The 17723-nt window shown below is 40.4% G+C and overlaps 1 protein-coding gene across 5 annotated transcripts in view; it reads right to left on the bottom strand.

The window, feature by feature from the left end:
- ANKFN1 (ankyrin repeat and fibronectin type III domain containing 1) overlaps window positions 1-17723 on the bottom strand; it is a 125257-nt gene that overhangs the window by 15292 nt on the left and 92242 nt on the right. For all 5 annotated transcript variants that reach the window (XM_086857184.1, XM_086857185.1, XM_086857183.1 and 2 more), the window contains 7 exons: window positions 12834-12933; window positions 11550-11682; window positions 10825-10941; window positions 7407-7622; window positions 5170-5336; window positions 3624-3774; window positions 1671-1839 (listed from right to left, as the gene is read on the bottom strand). In XM_086857184.1, coding sequence (XP_086713310.1) covers window positions 1671-1839; window positions 3624-3774; window positions 5170-5336; window positions 7407-7622; window positions 10825-10941; window positions 11550-11682; window positions 12834-12933 — 1053 coding nt within the window. The remainder of the gene's footprint in view (window positions 1-1670; window positions 1840-3623; window positions 3775-5169; window positions 5337-7406; window positions 7623-10824; window positions 10942-11549; window positions 11683-12833; window positions 12934-17723) is intronic.

Here is a 17723-nt window from a genome sequence, read left to right as displayed (position 1 = left end):
GAAATGAGAGGCAAGCCTGCCCCTGGCCTGTGTCCCACCTAATGAGAATCAAATAGTCTGCACAGCCTCTATTATTGGAGAGGAGATTACTGCATCAGAAATTAATATGCTCTGTACATTAATTTGCATAGCAAGGCAGCACGCCCCTCTCACCAGAAGAAATGATTTGTCCATACTCAGAAGCCAACAGGCTTCATGGAGGGCACATCAGAAGATAAAAGTCTGGTTTTAGGGCACTGCAGACACGCCCATGTGACCTAAAGCACTGGGCTAACTCTTCTCATTCAGTTACATTGGCTTTCCTTTGAAGGGGTAACTTTTCCTTGGCAGAAAACACCATGCATGTGTGGCTGTTCCACTCATAATTGTATGGCAGCTCAGCTGGCATCTGTCCTCCCACAGGCAGCAGAAACCCCCAGAGCTGTCACAGGCACCACAGTGCTGTGGCTGATGTGGCCTAAATCCAGTGCTGTATTCCTGCCTGATCCAAATGAAATTTGTGTTGCTGGGTGATGGTAGGTCATGGATGAGTTGTGACTGCAGAAACACAGGCAAGGCAAGACACTCCATTGATATCTAACCTCCTACATAAGTGATTTGAGCAGCACTTGGCACTGATACACAGGAGATAGGAAGGCAATGGTGTCACATAAACACCTGACAGGGACATCACTAGGGACACAGTCGTCACCAAGGCCTTTCCTGCAGTGGCTCCTGACTTGATCAGTTTTGGCTCATATCCTTCTCTCTCCTCCAAGGCAGAGGAAAGAAAGATCCCCAGTTTTACAGGCCAGAAGGAAACAGAGCAGACTGATGTGTAAGGCTCAGCAGCCCCCACATTTTAATATTCTTTCTAAAAAGAACTATTAAGTCTTTATGAGCTCCTTTTATGTGGAACCTTTTCTTTTCTCTGTGGACCAAAGAAGAAGAAATGAGAAATAGAGGACCTTGAAGCTAAAGCATCTTATGCCTTCTGTGAAACAGCTGGAAAACTCTATTTTGGGGAATTCTTGCCCAGTTAGCAATCCAGTGGAAGAAGAGAGCTGAATCTCCTACAGCATAAGATGTTCTCTCCAAAGAAAAATTCAATTCCAGTGCTTTGGCATTTTTCACAACAGGCTTTTGCTGCACTACAGCAATAGGACAGTCTCCTGCATTTTTTTAGGTATCAAAGGGAAAAAGATGCCCCTCACATGGGAAAGTCTATTCAGACCTTTCACAAAGCTGTGAAGGAGTCAGACCTTGAGTAGGACCATCTGCAATCTGGATCTGCATAAATCCCCATTACAGAACCAGTGATTATCCTTGTGGCAACTCAGAGAGATGTTTTTTTTGCATCTCCTGTCACACTCCAGTCCTGCTGTGTCATGTGTAATTTCTCTTGATTCTATGTTTTAAAGAACATCATCTTGCAAAGAAGCCTATAGACACATAGTGGATAACTGTGGGCCTTGCTCTCTGCTTTGCATTTCAATAACGATGGCTACAGTGACTGCTTTAACCACCCTGCTCCCTCTGTAACTTGTACACCGTTATAGGGAGCGTTGTTGCCAAAGCCATCATGTGATTTATTGACTCTCCACTGGGACAAGGGGGAAAACAGATACAACTTTGTGATTTTATTATAAGGAGACTGGGTTAATATTTCTAGGTGAAGCAAGCTACTATACCGAGTTCAAACATCTGAAGAGGGAGGTTAAGAAATCCTGAGAGTGGGGTGTAAGGATTATTCTGTCCTGGGGCAGTGCAGACGTCGTCTGAGGCGGGGAGCAGGAGAAGAAAGGAGACATTGTGACCCAGTTCCAACACCTCCTGTGTGTACAGACGGAAGTGCTTAGCCTGTACAGGGACACGCGCGGGGGAAGGAATAGGAGAGAATTACAACATGGCACTTATATAAACAACACCCCAAATGATATAAAACATTAAAGAAAATTTGCACAACATCAAGCTCGGAATTTTTATAAAACGTAAATATTTGGGGCAGGGGGGTGGTGGTGGCTAAATGTGGGTTCATGTCACTACATAAAATAAAGATTTAAAGCTGCAATGTTCCACATTAAAACAACACACACAGGCACAGCCCCCCTGAAAACAACATTTATGTTTCTTATTAGGCAGAAAATGATCACATGCCATGTGCTTTTCAAGATTATGATTGCATAATTATGTGAAAACATGAAAATGGATTCAATTAAAAACCTTTAAGATTCAATTTAGGGTTGGTTAAGAGAAATATGCAGCTCTCCCTCAACACAGCACTGAAAAGGTTTAACAAGTGCTGCAGCAAGAGAAAATGGCCCAGGCAGAAGTGGCCTGAGGCTGCTCAGAGCTGCTGTGTGTAGCACTGCCTTCTGCCCTGGCTGTGCCCCAGTGCCACTGTCCCCGCTCCTGGTTACCACAAAAATAATAAAAATACATAAATAAATCAATCCGTGGAATTAAAAATGCAATTCATTAACATAAAAGTTTGGTGCATCTGTATTTAACTGCAAGGTCATGTTGATGCCTATCTCTCAGGCACAATAGATGAGCTCAGATGCTTGTCTGAGCTGCAGCTTCAGGAACACATTGCACAGTGATTTCAATATTTTAGTCCCTAAGTCTAAAAGAAAAAAAAAAAAAAAAAAAAAAAAAAAAGTTGCACAAAAGATATAACCTCCAAGCAAATGCAGTAACATAGAGACCTGTACAGAGCCCTATTGAATTAGTGACTGACCACAAGGCAGCACACCATCTGTCTTAATTTTGGATTTACTTGAGTCTTACTTGGCTCTTCCCGGGCTAGAAGGTGAAGCACTGATGGATTCCTTTTTAAAAGCAAAGCCTAAACTTTTCAAAATCAAGAAATGTAGAACCAGATTAATTTATTTTAAGACCACATCTTTCTAGCTGCACAAACAGACCTTGAAGTGAATATAAAGATGATTTACTTCTACTTTAAGACCTCTTTACCCCTGCAGACCAAAATAAAATGGAATTCATGTAAACAAGAAACAAACTTCTTAGCTTATTTTTTCATGGATCTTTCACATCGTAGATTATTCTCCCTGACTTTATTTATTCACATATGTATTTCTTGTATCTAAATGTAAAGCCAGAAGCCAGACACCTCTCCTCACCCACAGCAATCTGGAGGTCTGGGACTTTGTGTTTTAGAAGGGGTACATTCATCTGTGTGCAAAAGAACAGCAAAATGTTGTGTCTTAACCAGGCCTTTCCTACAGCCCCACTCAAAGCCTCCCAGAAAACAGTCACTTGCTGTGCTTGCCTGCAAAAATGCCTCTTTTCTTTGTCAGCTTTGTAAAGGTGCTCAAAACTATTACTTTTATGCAAAATTGCTCATTTGTACCTGCCTGAAGTTGCACAAATAAGCTAAAAGATGAAGAAAGCAGGTGGTTGAAATTTGCCTCTTAATCCTTGAATGTTCACATGTCCAGGTCAAGAACTGTTTTACAGAAGATCTTCCCCCTTAGAATAATGGAATACAAAACTTCTCTGCTTTGGTTTTCTTGAAGCCCTGACATTAAATCCCTGCTTTTCAGTGACACAGTTCGTAGATTTTTGTTGCATTCTTAAGAATGGTGTTTTAAAAAGGTGATAAATCCCACAAAGGCAAATACCTGATGCAGAGGTAGATTGATCTGTTTGAGGAGAGCTTTCACTGCCGTCTGGAGCTCATACAAGAACAATTGAGTAGGGCAGTCTGAAGTATGATCCATACTTTCCATGGATTCTGAGCCAGAAAGTGTTTGGATCCATTCCCACTCATCTCTGTATGTTGAGTCAAGTTAAAATTAGAAATATAACAACAGTTCAAGGCACAAGCAGGAATTCGGTGTATGTGCATTTGGGATCTGTTGATCATTTAATCCTCATATACCAAAACATTCTAAACTTGTGCAATCTTGATTGACCTTTGAAAAGTTTTATTTTTCTAGCACATGTACATCAAGCTGAACATTCCTCTGGAAGTCCAACTGCCTTTGAAATATTTCAGTAAGGCTTCTCACTTCAGCCTTTCTCTTTCATATTCTTCATTCCCTATCTACCACAATATTTTAAAAAACATGCATTGGAAATTGCTACAATTAGCAGGAAGTTTGATCTCTGTGAAGGACTATCCTCTTACTGCAGCCAAAGAACTTCCTGCTTTCCTCCACATGTCTCTATTTGAAACCTGATAAATATGGGAATCACAGTTCTGGATCCAATCCCTAAGTCACCCTGCCCAGTATTCGGTCTTGAATAGCAGCCAGCATCAAACATTAAAAAAAATAATGTACAGGAAACCCCACTACAAGACAAGTAATAGTTGTGGTATAATCTGTTCCTAAATAAAGATTTGATCTTAAACTTCAAGAGTTGGGGATTGTTATAAACTCTGAGGCCTTAGCCTTTGTATTCCTTCCAACACTGTTGTTAGTATTCACTACTACATTCTGGATATCCTTGTTTATGTAAATATCCTGTTCCTTTTTCCTCATGCAAAATTCTCAGCTGGTTGCTGAAATGATATGGGATTAAAAAGCTCCAGAAAAAGGTCAGTAAAATGTGTTGCCCGCTAGGCAAGGACCAGGCAGTACAAACAGTGTATGGAGATGCCAATGGATAAGGGAAGCACTGGACAAGGGGAAAATGGCTTTCCCAGAGCACAGCAGTTTGCTGGCTGGTTGCATTTATAAATATGGTTTTCAATTGCTGTGTGTTTGCTGTGGTTTAGGGTGATAAAAACAGGTATCACACAAGAGAATAAACAGAAAAATTATCCACACCACCACCCCATAGTCAGTGCAGATCCATGGAAAAGGTGACACTGAATCCACTGAAGGCTGAGTCAGGGCTGCAGGCTATGATCTGAACAGGTCATTATCCCTGTGCAGAACTGGAATACCCATGGAATACCATCCTTAGAAACCAATGGGCCCCTCTCTGTGTGTTCTGAATAGCTCTTCAGCCTGCTGGGAAAACTCAGGTGCACCTATTCAGCTCAGGACTGCTCTCTGGGATAGCACACACTGGAGCCAAACCCTTCTGCCACACACCAGAGCCAAACCATGCTGCCACCTACAATTTTGCAGTGGCAGAAGTGCCTTGGCATTAATTGTTATAAAATAAAAACAACTGTTCTGTGTGTGTGTGTGCAGGTATATGTGTATATTCACTTACTTGGAGACGTTGCTGTTGTCTCGGATTTTGACGTGACACAGGACATTGGGCAGCTTCTGCAGCACAAGAACTTTGATCTGATCCACAGAACTGCAGAGTTTCAGGTAACCCAGGTACAAGCCGGGAGGGAGGCGCTGCTGGCTTCGTTTGTGATAGGAAAGTATGTCCTGTTTTAAGGGAAACAGTCCTACATAAAAATCTCATCTTTTTTTCCACATAAGCAGAAGAGTTTGGGAGCAAAAAACAACAAATGTTTCTACAGCCGTTGTTCCCAATTCAAAAAGTATTTAAGCACATGTGTAAGCATATGAATAATCTCTGGTAGCTTGGGTGCACTTGGACAACTTCTCACTTAAAGCCATACATAGGATCTCTAAGGTCTCCATGTCATGCAGGAATTGGCTCTGACAACCTGAGGTTTCAATCTTCTGCAACTGTGGTGTTTAAACTGGCTTGAATAACCCCCACCTCTGCCTCCCTTCTGATCATTTCAGTGGTGAGCCGGGTCAGGGAACTGATTCCTCTGAAAAACAACTTGGGAAAAGGAGCAGTTGTTTTTCAGCTGAGCAGTTCCCTGGGTCGGGTTTGGTCCTTGGCTACACAGAGGGAGCAGAGCAGCACTGGGGAAGAGTTGGGAGAGAGGGGCTGCAGCAGCCAGGACTGTCCCCAGGGAGATCCCAGCCCACATCTCTCCAAATCCTGCTCTGTATCACCTGCTGTCAACAGGAAGATCTCTGTCAGCATGGGGGTTGGCAGTTTGCAAAACTGAATTAGTGGCAGCGTTTTCTGAACAAATATCTTTATCAACAAATAGAGCTTAGGAGAAATTACTATTGATGGTGAATTTGCTGAGGCCAGGAGACATTTTTAGGGCTATGGATAGCAGTTTTCCAAAACTACCTGAAAAATGATGTCTGCTGCCATCCATCCTGAGAAATGTGTGCTTCTGCAGTGGGTGAGGATTAAGACACCTGGCCCTGTGCCTTGACTCTTGGAACCATCAAATTATCTGCCAGTGCTATGCTTGGCTCTGACCAGTGCAATTAGACCCTCATTTTCACAAGCACTTCATGAACAAAATACCCACTCAATGATTAAACGAGTAATAGAAGAAAGGGTGGGCATTAGATAGGAATGTGTAAACCATTAGGGGAACATTTTTTCCACTAGGATCTCTGTGGAAATCTGATCAGGGCAGTATTTTGCTTTTCCTAATATAAAACTTTTGCCCAGATTGACAATTTTCTGCACCTTTAACACATTGTAATACATTAAATCTAGCATGGATCAGGTAAGTTTTATTGTCTTTTGGAAATTTTTTAACGTGCCTAAAACCTGGTAACATATATTTTGATTGCTTGTCACTTCCCGGTATGAAAAGCAGAGTCTGTGCCCAAGAAAGTGCCTCTAATTCAAAAATTAACCACAGCAACCATCATCTCATGGACAGTGTTAAAGAAGGGACTAAGACAATGATTTGTCTTGGATTTTGGGTAACTGTGCAACAGTTTTAGGGAGATTGGCTGCTGTTACCTAAAGAAAACATGTATTAATCTTAACATGAAGTGTTTCTGTTTAATGTGAGTTCAGAGATAATTCTTGAAGGACTGAACTCCCACAGCTCTCAGTGATGGTAACTGAGCTGAGTGTGCCAGGCACCTTCTGAGATCAGTCCTTACCTTGGCATTTTTCTGATTGCAAGTCAAGGAGCATGAGATGCAGAAATGAAAGGAGGGTTATGGCCAGTAAAGGATTCTTTTGCAGCTATACCAGGCTCCAAGGAACCCTGAACCCCACAGAACAAGTTTATTAAGTAGAACAGTAAAGTTTAAAACCTAGATTTAGTTTTCAAGGTTGGATGGAAAATTCTTATGGAGTGTAGAAATTCTAAGTGTCTGTATAGGTGCTTAAGAACATCCCAGAGAATTTTAAAGGATTTTATATCCCTTGCTACAAAATTCCATAGCTTGGTTTCCCGAAATCGATAGAAACTACTGTTCTCTGCTAGGACTTTGAAGTAATTTCTTTAGAATCTCATGGATATTTTGCATATTAAGAATCTGATCCCAGACCCACTGGAAGTAATATAAGTCTTTGCTCTCAATGGGAACCTTGCCATTAATTTTATTGGGCACTGGACTAAGGCCTAAAATTCTACAAGATGCTTCCAAAAATCAGGGCTCTGGCACAGGCTTTACAAAAGCAAATAACACACATTAAGAGAAGCAAAGCACTACCTGGATTGTTATAAGCAAGATGTCTAATGCTGTTGGCTCCTCTGGAGTTGAAAGGGATTTCCTCTGGCTTTGTAGTTTGGATACCTGCATCCATTTGCCATTAAAAAATGAGTACAGACTCTCCACTTCTCTTACAGTAACTATCAGCATATTGCCATGTCGATCCTTAATTGGCTCGTAAAAAACTCTGCCTAAATTGTGAGTTCCCAGCAAATTCTAGAAAACAAATATAAAATGGAAGTTATTTATCACATATCAGGAGAGTATTGTTTGAAGTGTAACTTTGCTCACTGTGCACATTGACATCAGTCCTATTGACTTCACTAAGAATGAGACACACTGTGTTTCTCACACCCTTGCCTTACAGCCACATCATTTAGTGGCAAAAGGAAATGGTTTTCCTTAGGTTGTGTTTGTGGATTGAGCTGTGGATCCTCTGATACACTTGGTCCAGTAGTGTTTACTCCAATGTTTCATGGAGAACCTCAGGAAGACTCTTACAACCCAATGCCTTTGTAAAAGGCAAATTAATTCACCTGTTTACTGCAAAGAAATTCACTTATTTGGGGCAAATTTCCTTGTTTTGCCCAGTCATGTAAAGATGAGGGAAGCAATTTTTGAAAGCACTCATTGTTCTGCTGGTGATCCCCTTGATTTGAACAAGCTGGGTGCTTATCTTCCTTCCCAGAAGCAAATGTCAGAGAACATATAAAATTCTTCCTCTTTCCCCAAAACAGACACTTTAAATATTTTTTTGCTTTGTTCATTAACTATAATCTCCATTCTCTGTTCTCTGTTCTAAAATTATTCAGATTATTTTCAGCAACAAAAGCAAGAGACCTTCATGTGTGTGCTGAGTGCAAATAATTCTGGAACTAAACTGTGGAGTGTGTTTGTGAAGCACAGGATTTGAGGAGACATGAACCCTTTTACTTCAGATACCAAGAATGTGCTAGACAAAACAGGCAGAAACGAACAAAACTACCAAGGCAAAGCTCTCCAGGAAAATATGTGAGGATTAAAGAAAAGTAATTTTAAAAGACTCCACATAAAATACATATTTTGGTTAAAATCCCTTTCCTAACACAGTAAGGCATCTGCTTATAGGTGCAAACACTCAATCCAGTGACCAGCCACTGAAGAGATTCCCAGATGTCTTAAAGAAAAATGCCTAACATTTAAAATATGCTCATTACTTTGTGATTTTTCAAGAGATCTACAGTAAGCTGGATAGGGAGAAGGGTAGTGTGAAATGAAAACTTGAATTCACAGTGAAGCACATTGTATCTTTGGTGCTGTACATTAACTTAATGACATTGTAAACTGATAGATTATACTGAAATTAATTATCTGCACTTAGCAGGCAATATTTACTTATCAACTTTAATATTTTTAAATTGTCTATAAACTCTCAATAGTCAGCACAGTGCCTGGGTTTGGGTGATATCAATTGTTTATTTTACCTTTGTGCATCTCTTTGCAGGGCAGACTGTTGGTGTCTATACCACCCCTCTCCTCTGCCTTTTTAAACTGTTCTGCCTTTTGGGGTTTGTCTCCTTCTCTGACTGACTCTGGATGTCTTGAGCATACATTTTGTGCTAATCCCTGTGTCTCCAGCTGGGGCAGATCCTGGCAATAGTCCTTGGCAATCGAATTATCATCTTAATCACTGCAGCAGGTGAAATGTGCCCAGATGGAAACAAGCAGTTCTTTACTGTCACTATGTTGTGAATGACATTCCAGCCCAGGGAATGGGGGACCTACTAATGTCAGTATGGGACTGATTCATACCCTGAAAAAGTTTAGCTTAGCTTTTTGCCCCATCACTTGTGATTTGTTTGCTTTAGTTGTCTGGTGGTAACAACAGGCAAAGTTGCAGTCCCTGTTGTCTGAATCTACTGATCTAGTCCCTGAGCAGCTGTGTCATCACTGATCTTTTTCATTCTGTCCTAAATTCTGTGGAGTCAGTCTATTAACCACCTCAATAAAAAGTATTCAACCATATAAACTTTATTGAGATCCTTCCACTGGTGGATCCCACCGGGCCACACGCTGTTAAAGGGTGGCAGCTGGGTGACAATCCCTGTGTTCCTCAGGGACCAAGCAAACAGAACAGACATTTAGGGCAATAATTTGGCAAAACCTCAGCAGGGCAATACACCACATGGGCACATTTGCTGTGTCTTGGTGTTTCAAGCTCTGCACTTTGCATCTCTGGTAGCAAATAAAACCATGATGCACTGGGAATGCTGGGCATGTCCCAGTGCAGTTCTGTGTTAAAGGGGATCTGCACAGGGGGATGGACCTGAGCTAACCAAATGTGTGCTACCTGAGCTGAACCAGCCCCACTGGGGGAATATTCAGCAGATGCAGTTAAAACTTTCTCTGGTCACAGCTCAAAGCACTGAAAAGCAGCTGCTGCTTAACACAGGTGGTCCTCCAATAAATGCAGCAGGCTGGCACTGATACATTTTGGGGCACTTTGGGGAAATCAGACAGGTGGTTGCCCATGAAGGCTGCTCTCCTCACAGCATGCTCACCAAAAGGTGTAACACAAAGCCCACATTTTTATTTTAACAATGTGCCAGAGTGTGTGGCTCTCCCAGCTGCTGCAAACAGGTTTTTGTGCTGCCACAGCCTGTGGGGTGACGTGTGGCCAGCACAGTGCCCAGCAAGGAGGATCTGCACAATGCCAGGAAGGTACCACACATTTTCTGAGCAGCTTTGCTAACTTCAACAAAAGGTAGAAGAAAGTGAGGCCTGGATATGCTTTTTCTGTAACAATCATGCACACAGCTTTTTGAAAATGTATTTTCTCCAAGAAGTAACTATTTAAATGAAAGCATCTGCCTGCCATCTAGAGATTTCATGTTGTTGTGAAACCCAGTTTAACTCAACTTCAAAGCTTTATAATAAAGGTAGAAATGTTCTGCTGGAGAAAGTGTAATTTCTCTTTGCATAAAAAGTAGTGAACTGAGACACAGAAGGATTTAAGTGACCTGTTCAGTACCACTCAGGTTGCATCTTTAGCAGAGATTGGAATAGAACAGACTTTAAATGCTTCATTAATAGATTAATAATTAATAATGAATAGACCTATAAGAGGCTTTTGAGCAGCAAATACTAAGATTATAACTTTTAACTCCCAATCTGCAAACTCACAGGCTTCTCTACCTGGTCATTATTTACTGGTTCATATCTGTTTGTTTCTTCATCTGTTTCTTTTGTTGTTTCTTCCTATTGTATCTTTCCTTTGTTATTCCTACTCTTTACTTTTAATGTAATTCCTTCCTCCTTGGCAGGAGAGTGCCTCATTTCACTGGACTGCTCCAAAGAACAGCCCCAGGGGCAGCTGGCAGCTCTGTCCCTAGGAGATCAGAAAGTCACTGAGCTAACAGAAATATGCCATGGGACCCACCTGTAGCTGTGCTGCTGCTGAAAGCATCTTCTGCCTGGCCTGGAGGGCTGTGGATGAGGACACAGACACAGCCATGTTCTGCCTCAGCCACCTGATGTCATCCCACATGCAGGACAGCTGCAAAAACACATCCACTTCAACCAGTTCTTGTTCTCAGCATTTGCACAAGTGATACTAAAATGCATTTTGGACTTGGAAAAATCGGTAGATATTGCACATTTGGTGTTTCTGCAGAAGGCAATCTGCTGACTGGATAAACATGACACAGATACTGACTCAGACACAGAAGGTGTTCTGTAAACATCATGAACCTGTTTCAATTGATTTTGGACTATTGTACAAAACTGATTTACTTTTCTTTGTGGTATAAAAAAAAGTAGTGTGAGGCAACTTGTGTGATGGCACAACCACAATAGCAAACTTAAAACTCCTGGTTATTTCTTTAGGCTCTCGCTCTAAATGTCCATAAAACCTTTATGTACCCACATGGCAATCACTCATCTAGGATCATACCTGAAGAGTTAATTGTATCACTGCCAGTGGCCCAGTCAGGATTTAATCCACATGACTGCTTTGTGAAAATTGCCTTTAACATGAGTGATGAAGCATTTCATCGTTCAGCTTTTTAATGATGTCATTTCATACATTCAGAGTGATGAGCTAAGGCCTATGCATCGCTAGCAACAAATTTGCAGAAGCAATAGATGAAATTAGACTCCCATTACCTTTGTGAACCACAGGAAATCCTGCATAACTGAACTACTGTGAGAGTCATCGATTTCCACAATTGGGATTTGATCTTCATTGGTTACTAACAAATTGTCTTTGTAAAAAAGTATAACAGATAGGTAGAGTCCCCTAAAGAGAGAAGGAAACACTATCAAACACCTTTCATGTCTATTCACATCCATGCCAAATTTAGTCAAAGAATCACAGATGTTAAGTTCTAAGGAGACAAAGTGAATCACCTGGTCTAAACTTCTGTGTAATATAAAGTCATGCAACTTCAGTCAGTGACTTCTGAAAAATATCTGGGAAGTTTATCACTTTGGATGATGGGAATGAATCTAAGACATGAATCTAAGAGATTATGGATCTGTGTGAGCCACAGACATCAATTTCAGTGAGAATTTTGCCAGAGTACACAGTACACAATGGAGGCCTTATGCCCTTTAAAAATCAGAGATTTTACGAAAACTGGTCATTAATGTGCTTAAATTCTGCCCTCCTTTACTTCAGAGTAAATCTGAAGTAACTCAATTGAAATCAGGTGGGTTATTATGGATTTACATTGGTATAATTGAATGTAATTTGGCCAACATATCTGCAAATCTGTTTATAGAGATCATTCCTTTCAATATTTACCCTCACAATTAGTTACATATGTTAAGTAGTTACTGCAGGGAATTTAAAGACTCTGGAGAGCTCTTCTGAAACAATCAAACTCTTATCAAAATACAAAGAAGAAAATGCAAATTGAACACTCCTGGCAATGAAAGGAGAAATAATCCAGAATAAGCAACTTCCACTTGCTAAAACAAACTGTCAGGGCTGCGAGTTGGGTCACAGTGGGCTGCAAACCCAGCTGAGGATGTCAGAGTTTTACATGTGTACCTTGTTGCCAGTGGACTATTCCAATGTCATCTGAGCTCTGTGCTTTATATTATGAATGAATGAATGTCACAGCTTCATTAATGAGCAGCAACAGAGGCAGTGCTTTCAATTAGCTGCACTTTGGGTTTGCACAGAATATTTCACTCTGTAACAATTTGAATCCACTTCCAAAAGCAACAAGTTAAAAATGATATTGATTTCAGTAGGAGCTGGAGAATTCTTTTCCTGTCAGCTGCACCTGTTTTACACATCTGTGATTTTATCAGTCCATTCTGACCTGTTGCTGTCTCATCAGTAGTGGCATATTCGCACATTTGTAAGGTGCTTTTTTCTAATACAGAACAATAATAACTGCTAAAATTCAGAATATCTCAAACATAGAAGTAATAACAAACCGTTTCAGAGTCTTCACAAACTTGTTTGATGAATGGAAAAGGTGCTTCAGGCTTCTGGAAACCGATTGCTTGCGACCAGCATTTTGTAATTTAGAACTTTCTGAAATGGGAAAAAGAAGCAAACCCAACCCAGCTCTTAAATTTCAGTTAGTGTCTCATAAAAAACCTTTGTTTCTTGAACCACAGTACTAAATTTCAGTCAGTGCCCATTCCTTTTAAAAGACAACATTCAGAAAGATGCTCAAATGCAACCCTTAGATGGTGTTTTCATTAACTTAGGGATACACAGCAGCAGACAATTTCCTTACTTGCTGCAAACTCAGACAAGATAAAGTTGTTTTGCTCTGAGGCAAGCTTGAACCAGCCCTACACACTCTTAATGCTCAGAAAGGATGGGAATTTTGCAAGTGGTCTCAAAAACCCAAGAAGGGATTTCAATCATCAGTCAACATTTTAGGGTGTTGTAATTTCTAAATTTCTTACCACATGGAGCTTAAGCTTCTAGAAAGTGAATAATTGGTGCCCTGACAGACACTGACATCCCAGCATCACCAACATAACCTAAGGAAAAGCTTTAAGGAGACAAGATTAACTCTCATCTTTCTGTACACCACATTAAATGCATCTGATGTTGCTTGGAATTTTTTTCCTCCATCACAACTGCTTCCACTCAAGTAATGCCTCAGAGCTTCCACAGTTACCTCCAGTAATCTGGAGTCCAAGGAAGAGGTGTAAAACGCTTTTGTTCACTTCATGTCAAAGCTGAGACCTGCTGTGTGCCTGCCAGCATCTCTGGGCCAGCCCTCCAATAGAAGAATTTTATAAAATTGTCCCAATAATCTAAGAAAATGTTGTTAAATTTTTATACATTGCCTTCTTTTTCTCTTTCATGAATTTGACTTAATGTCTTCCCTTCTCTCATGCAGGGCCTTGTAAGCCACGCTGGGTTTGGTTTTGTTTTTTGCAATGTCTGTGCTGTTTAATGCTGTTGTAAGAGAAACTGCAGAAATACTTTGAAAAACAGAGTTAATTTTTCACATATTTGATGTGATATGAAAAGAAAGACAAAATGAAAAACTGTGAAAGCACATCTCACTTTTCCAGGATCTGTTTATTTGGATGAAGCATGCATCCCCACCTAGACTGGAGTGTGAAACATTTTGAGGGACACCCTTCTCCAGTAGGAAAAAGACATGACTCATGAAGAGCCACTTGCTGAAAGCTGCTGATCACCTTCTTAGGTGTTCTCAGAGTATTTCCCACTTACCTCTGGTGCAGAATAGGAGGTGCCTGTCTGTGTGTCCCTGCTGAGTTCTAATTTGGAATATTTGAAGAACGTCTAAATTTGCTGTTTCAAAACCCCATCTGTGGAAGTGCTCGGCATATTTTAAATGCTGAATAAATTTGCACCACAATTGGCACATTGAAAGCCCCAGCAAGCAGACACATTATTAGCAATAATTACTGTTCTGTGGAACAGTGAACACAAAGAGAACAAGGTTCTGTTGGGGGTGAAATCATACAGTTCAGATGTATGAGACTTATTAGATCATCAAATCCATTGTCTTTCCAGTGCAAACTTGTTCTCCATGGCATATTCTCCAATGCACCCTTCAGCTTAAACAGACTCATCCAAATCCATGACTACTCCATTGTTTTCTTCTCCTTCTAAAAATATTCATTTGTATTTCTATCCTTGTCCTCTCAGAAAATGGTTATTTTACAGTGAACCTTTTCCAGTGTGTTGCAGTAATGTAAATGAAATGCTACATGAAAACTCCTGTCTTACTGTTTCCTTCTTCCAAGGTTAAGATCAATTTAGCAATATAAATTTCACTCTAATTATTTTCTTCTGTATTCCCTCCATCTATACAGAGGGAATGGAGGAGGAAATTGCTGAAGGCAAAGCAACATAATTTTGTATAAAACACCCAGAGATTGCATCATTAAAATAAGAGGGCACATTACAAGTGAAATATATGTTATTGGTCTATTCAGTGGTTTGGGTTTAGTCCACAGCTTTGCAGAAGCCAACAGCAAAATAATTAATGTAAAACTAGATGGAGACTGTAAACTCTCCTATATTGCTATTTGCTTTTGTTTTATAATATTGTGTGTCTAGAAGCCAGAAAACATGGAGCTGAAATTAGAGGATAATTTGGATCTGCAGGAAATGGAACTTTGTCTGTTGGTTAATTAAGTAATAAATAACATAGAGTAACATTCATGGAAAAGCACCAGTAAGCAACACAGTAAGTTTATATTAACAAATGATGCAGCATCTGAGCTGTGAGCTCTTTTAATAGAAGCCTGGGAGTGAGCACAGAGCAGCGAAGATGGGAGAATTTTCAGTGATTAGATTTAGATCAGAAGCTTTCAAGCCTGGACTGAAATAGGCAATTAAATAAAAAGGTGTATTTATGGCATTGCCAGCCTTTCTCTTTGAAGGTAGAGTGTGTATAAAGATTTCTGTGCTTTTTTTTTTTTTTTTTTAATGTAAATACAGCCCACACTTAAAAACAACCTCCTGGAAGAGCAAGAACCACGTTGCCTCCTCAAGCTTGTGAGCATCTGGGCTCTCTTCTTAAATTCCCAACCTGTCTATAGCTTGGTTCTCAAGTCTCATTTTGTACATTCTCAAAAAGAATTATAATCTAAACATTTTAAATGCCCTGTGGAATCAGAGATCCCCCTCTTTGCTAAATGCTATTAAAACTATGTGCTCTGCTTGTGAATCAAATTAAAATTAGAACATTTTTATTTCACCTCTGACTTGTCAAGTAAAATACATTTCAACTGAATTTCAGAAGGAAAATATCTGGTAAAAATTCTACTGAAGAGTTGGGTTCCTTTCTTAATGAAGTGTCACACAATTACTTAATCCACTCTGAATTGTTTAGAAAGAAAGATCTACAAGTAAAAAAAAAAAAAAATACTTAAAAAATATATTTGAAGTGTTGCCAGGAAATACAATTGTAGTAACTCAGTTACCATAGTCTGTAGCATGGTATTATGAAGACAAATGGATGACTGTTATTTGTAATCATCAGGGTTTTCCAGAAGATTAAACATATGAAAGCAAAGCTTCCTAAGTAATTCCCCAGGAGATTTCATCATATCACAGAGCAGGTTCAAAAGCAACAGCTGATCTAATTTCAAAAGCTCTTAAACTCACTGTACATTCCAGTGTATTCTTCCTGGTATTTTTGTAAGCTGTTTTTCTCCAGCCCCTGCAATGCAATGCACAGGGCAAAAGGCAGAGCCTGAATGAACAGACTTGGGCAAAGGATCTGCCTGGAATGTGGGCAATGTCCCCTCCCAGATCCCGCAGGAGCAGCAGCACTTGGCCTGGTCCTCCAGCTCCTCTGGCTTCTGAGGCTTTTGCCTGCGTTGTTCAGATAATCTCAGACCATTGAGATTGATTACTCTCGTTTTTTTCCACCTTCCTGTCACTTGTCCTGTGCTCTGAGCCAGCCTGAGCAGCACGGGCAGGACATTCCACACAGGAACCACTGTGGGAGCAGCCAAGGTGCCTGGACCCCATCTCTGATCCCAGCTCTGTTCCCACTGAGCTCCAATTCCTGCAGAGCCTGATCTGCTCTCACAGCTCATCAGTGCTTGTAGGCAGATCCAGGGACCTTCCTCAAACAAGGCTCAGCTCTTTACTGGCAGCAATACAACAAACGGGGCAAACAGAGATCACGAGATTGGCATCAGCCAGAATGTGGGAAAGGGAATCATGGCAAAGAACAGAAAAATGCTTGGACAGGTCCTCAGCCTGTGTGTAAACAGCAGGGCCATGCTGACTTCCACCCTGTCAGTCAATCATGCTAATTTGCATTAATTAAGAATAGAAATCAACCCTCTGTATTACGTGAAGTGAAAGCTGTTATTTGGGTTTCTCATATACTGCAGCTTATCCCAAATCCTTGATCAAACTCCTCAGATTCCACTGAGGTGGAGAAATATCAGAATAACATTTCTGAGTCGAAGTGATGTCATAATTCTTACTTTTCCTGCAAACATTGTTTTGATTCCTTACCAAATTAGTGAAATAAAAGGGATTGACATCATGATATATTTAAGGCAAGCTCCAAAGGCTCTCCTATGATGATGCCATGTGATTTATCCAAAATATACTACTGTGGAATGCTAGCATTACAAGCAATTATGAGATTTTTATTTGGTTGGAGGCAAGGGTGTTGCTCAAGCTGACTCGACAGTGTGGTACTGCCCCATGTGAGGTCCCACAGCCTTTCAGGCACAGAAGAAAATGTTCTGAGCTAAACTTACTTTCTGTATTGTTATTTATTATTCAAGGAAAAGGTGTTAGGAAATCAACAAGGAGCTGTCTGTGCTCAGTTTTGAGACTGGGGTTAATTTCAGGAGCAGAGGAATTTTATAAGAACCAGGCACTGGTGTCAGTATGTCAAAAGGAGGGATTTTCTGCATGATGTTTATAACTGCTTCTGTTCTGGGCTGCTATGTCAGTAAAACAATTTATACTAAGAATATTTTCAGATGTTCCATCACTTACTCCCCGTTGACTGGAAAGGTGGCCTGAAAGAGCTGAGATAGGCACAAACTCCAGAAAGGAAAAACTTTACCATGAAAAAATCCTTCTTTAATAGCAGGAAAAGCCATGTAGGAGATAGAATATATCATCTGTATTTTCAGTAGCAAGACCACCTGCAAGTGATAATGTTTGCATGAATTTTAATTAGAGAAACAACATTTTCTTGCAATATCTCCTTTCCCTTTCCAAGCATCATAGATGAATAGTTTAAGTTGCTATGGTTACAATGGGTTGTGTCAGACCGTGGATCAGTGTGATGGTAACCAATTTGCATGTAAAGAACAAAGGCTGCATCTTTTCATTTCATCCAGATG

This window comes from Cyanistes caeruleus, chromosome 19, assembly GCF_971803275.1.
Source record: "Cyanistes caeruleus chromosome 19, bCyaCae1.hap1.1, whole genome shotgun sequence".
Classification (NCBI taxonomy): domain Eukaryota; kingdom Metazoa; phylum Chordata; class Aves; order Passeriformes; family Paridae; genus Cyanistes; species Cyanistes caeruleus.
The sequence above is the reverse complement of the archived record's forward strand: the minus strand, read 5'-3'. Positions and strand labels throughout refer to the sequence as shown.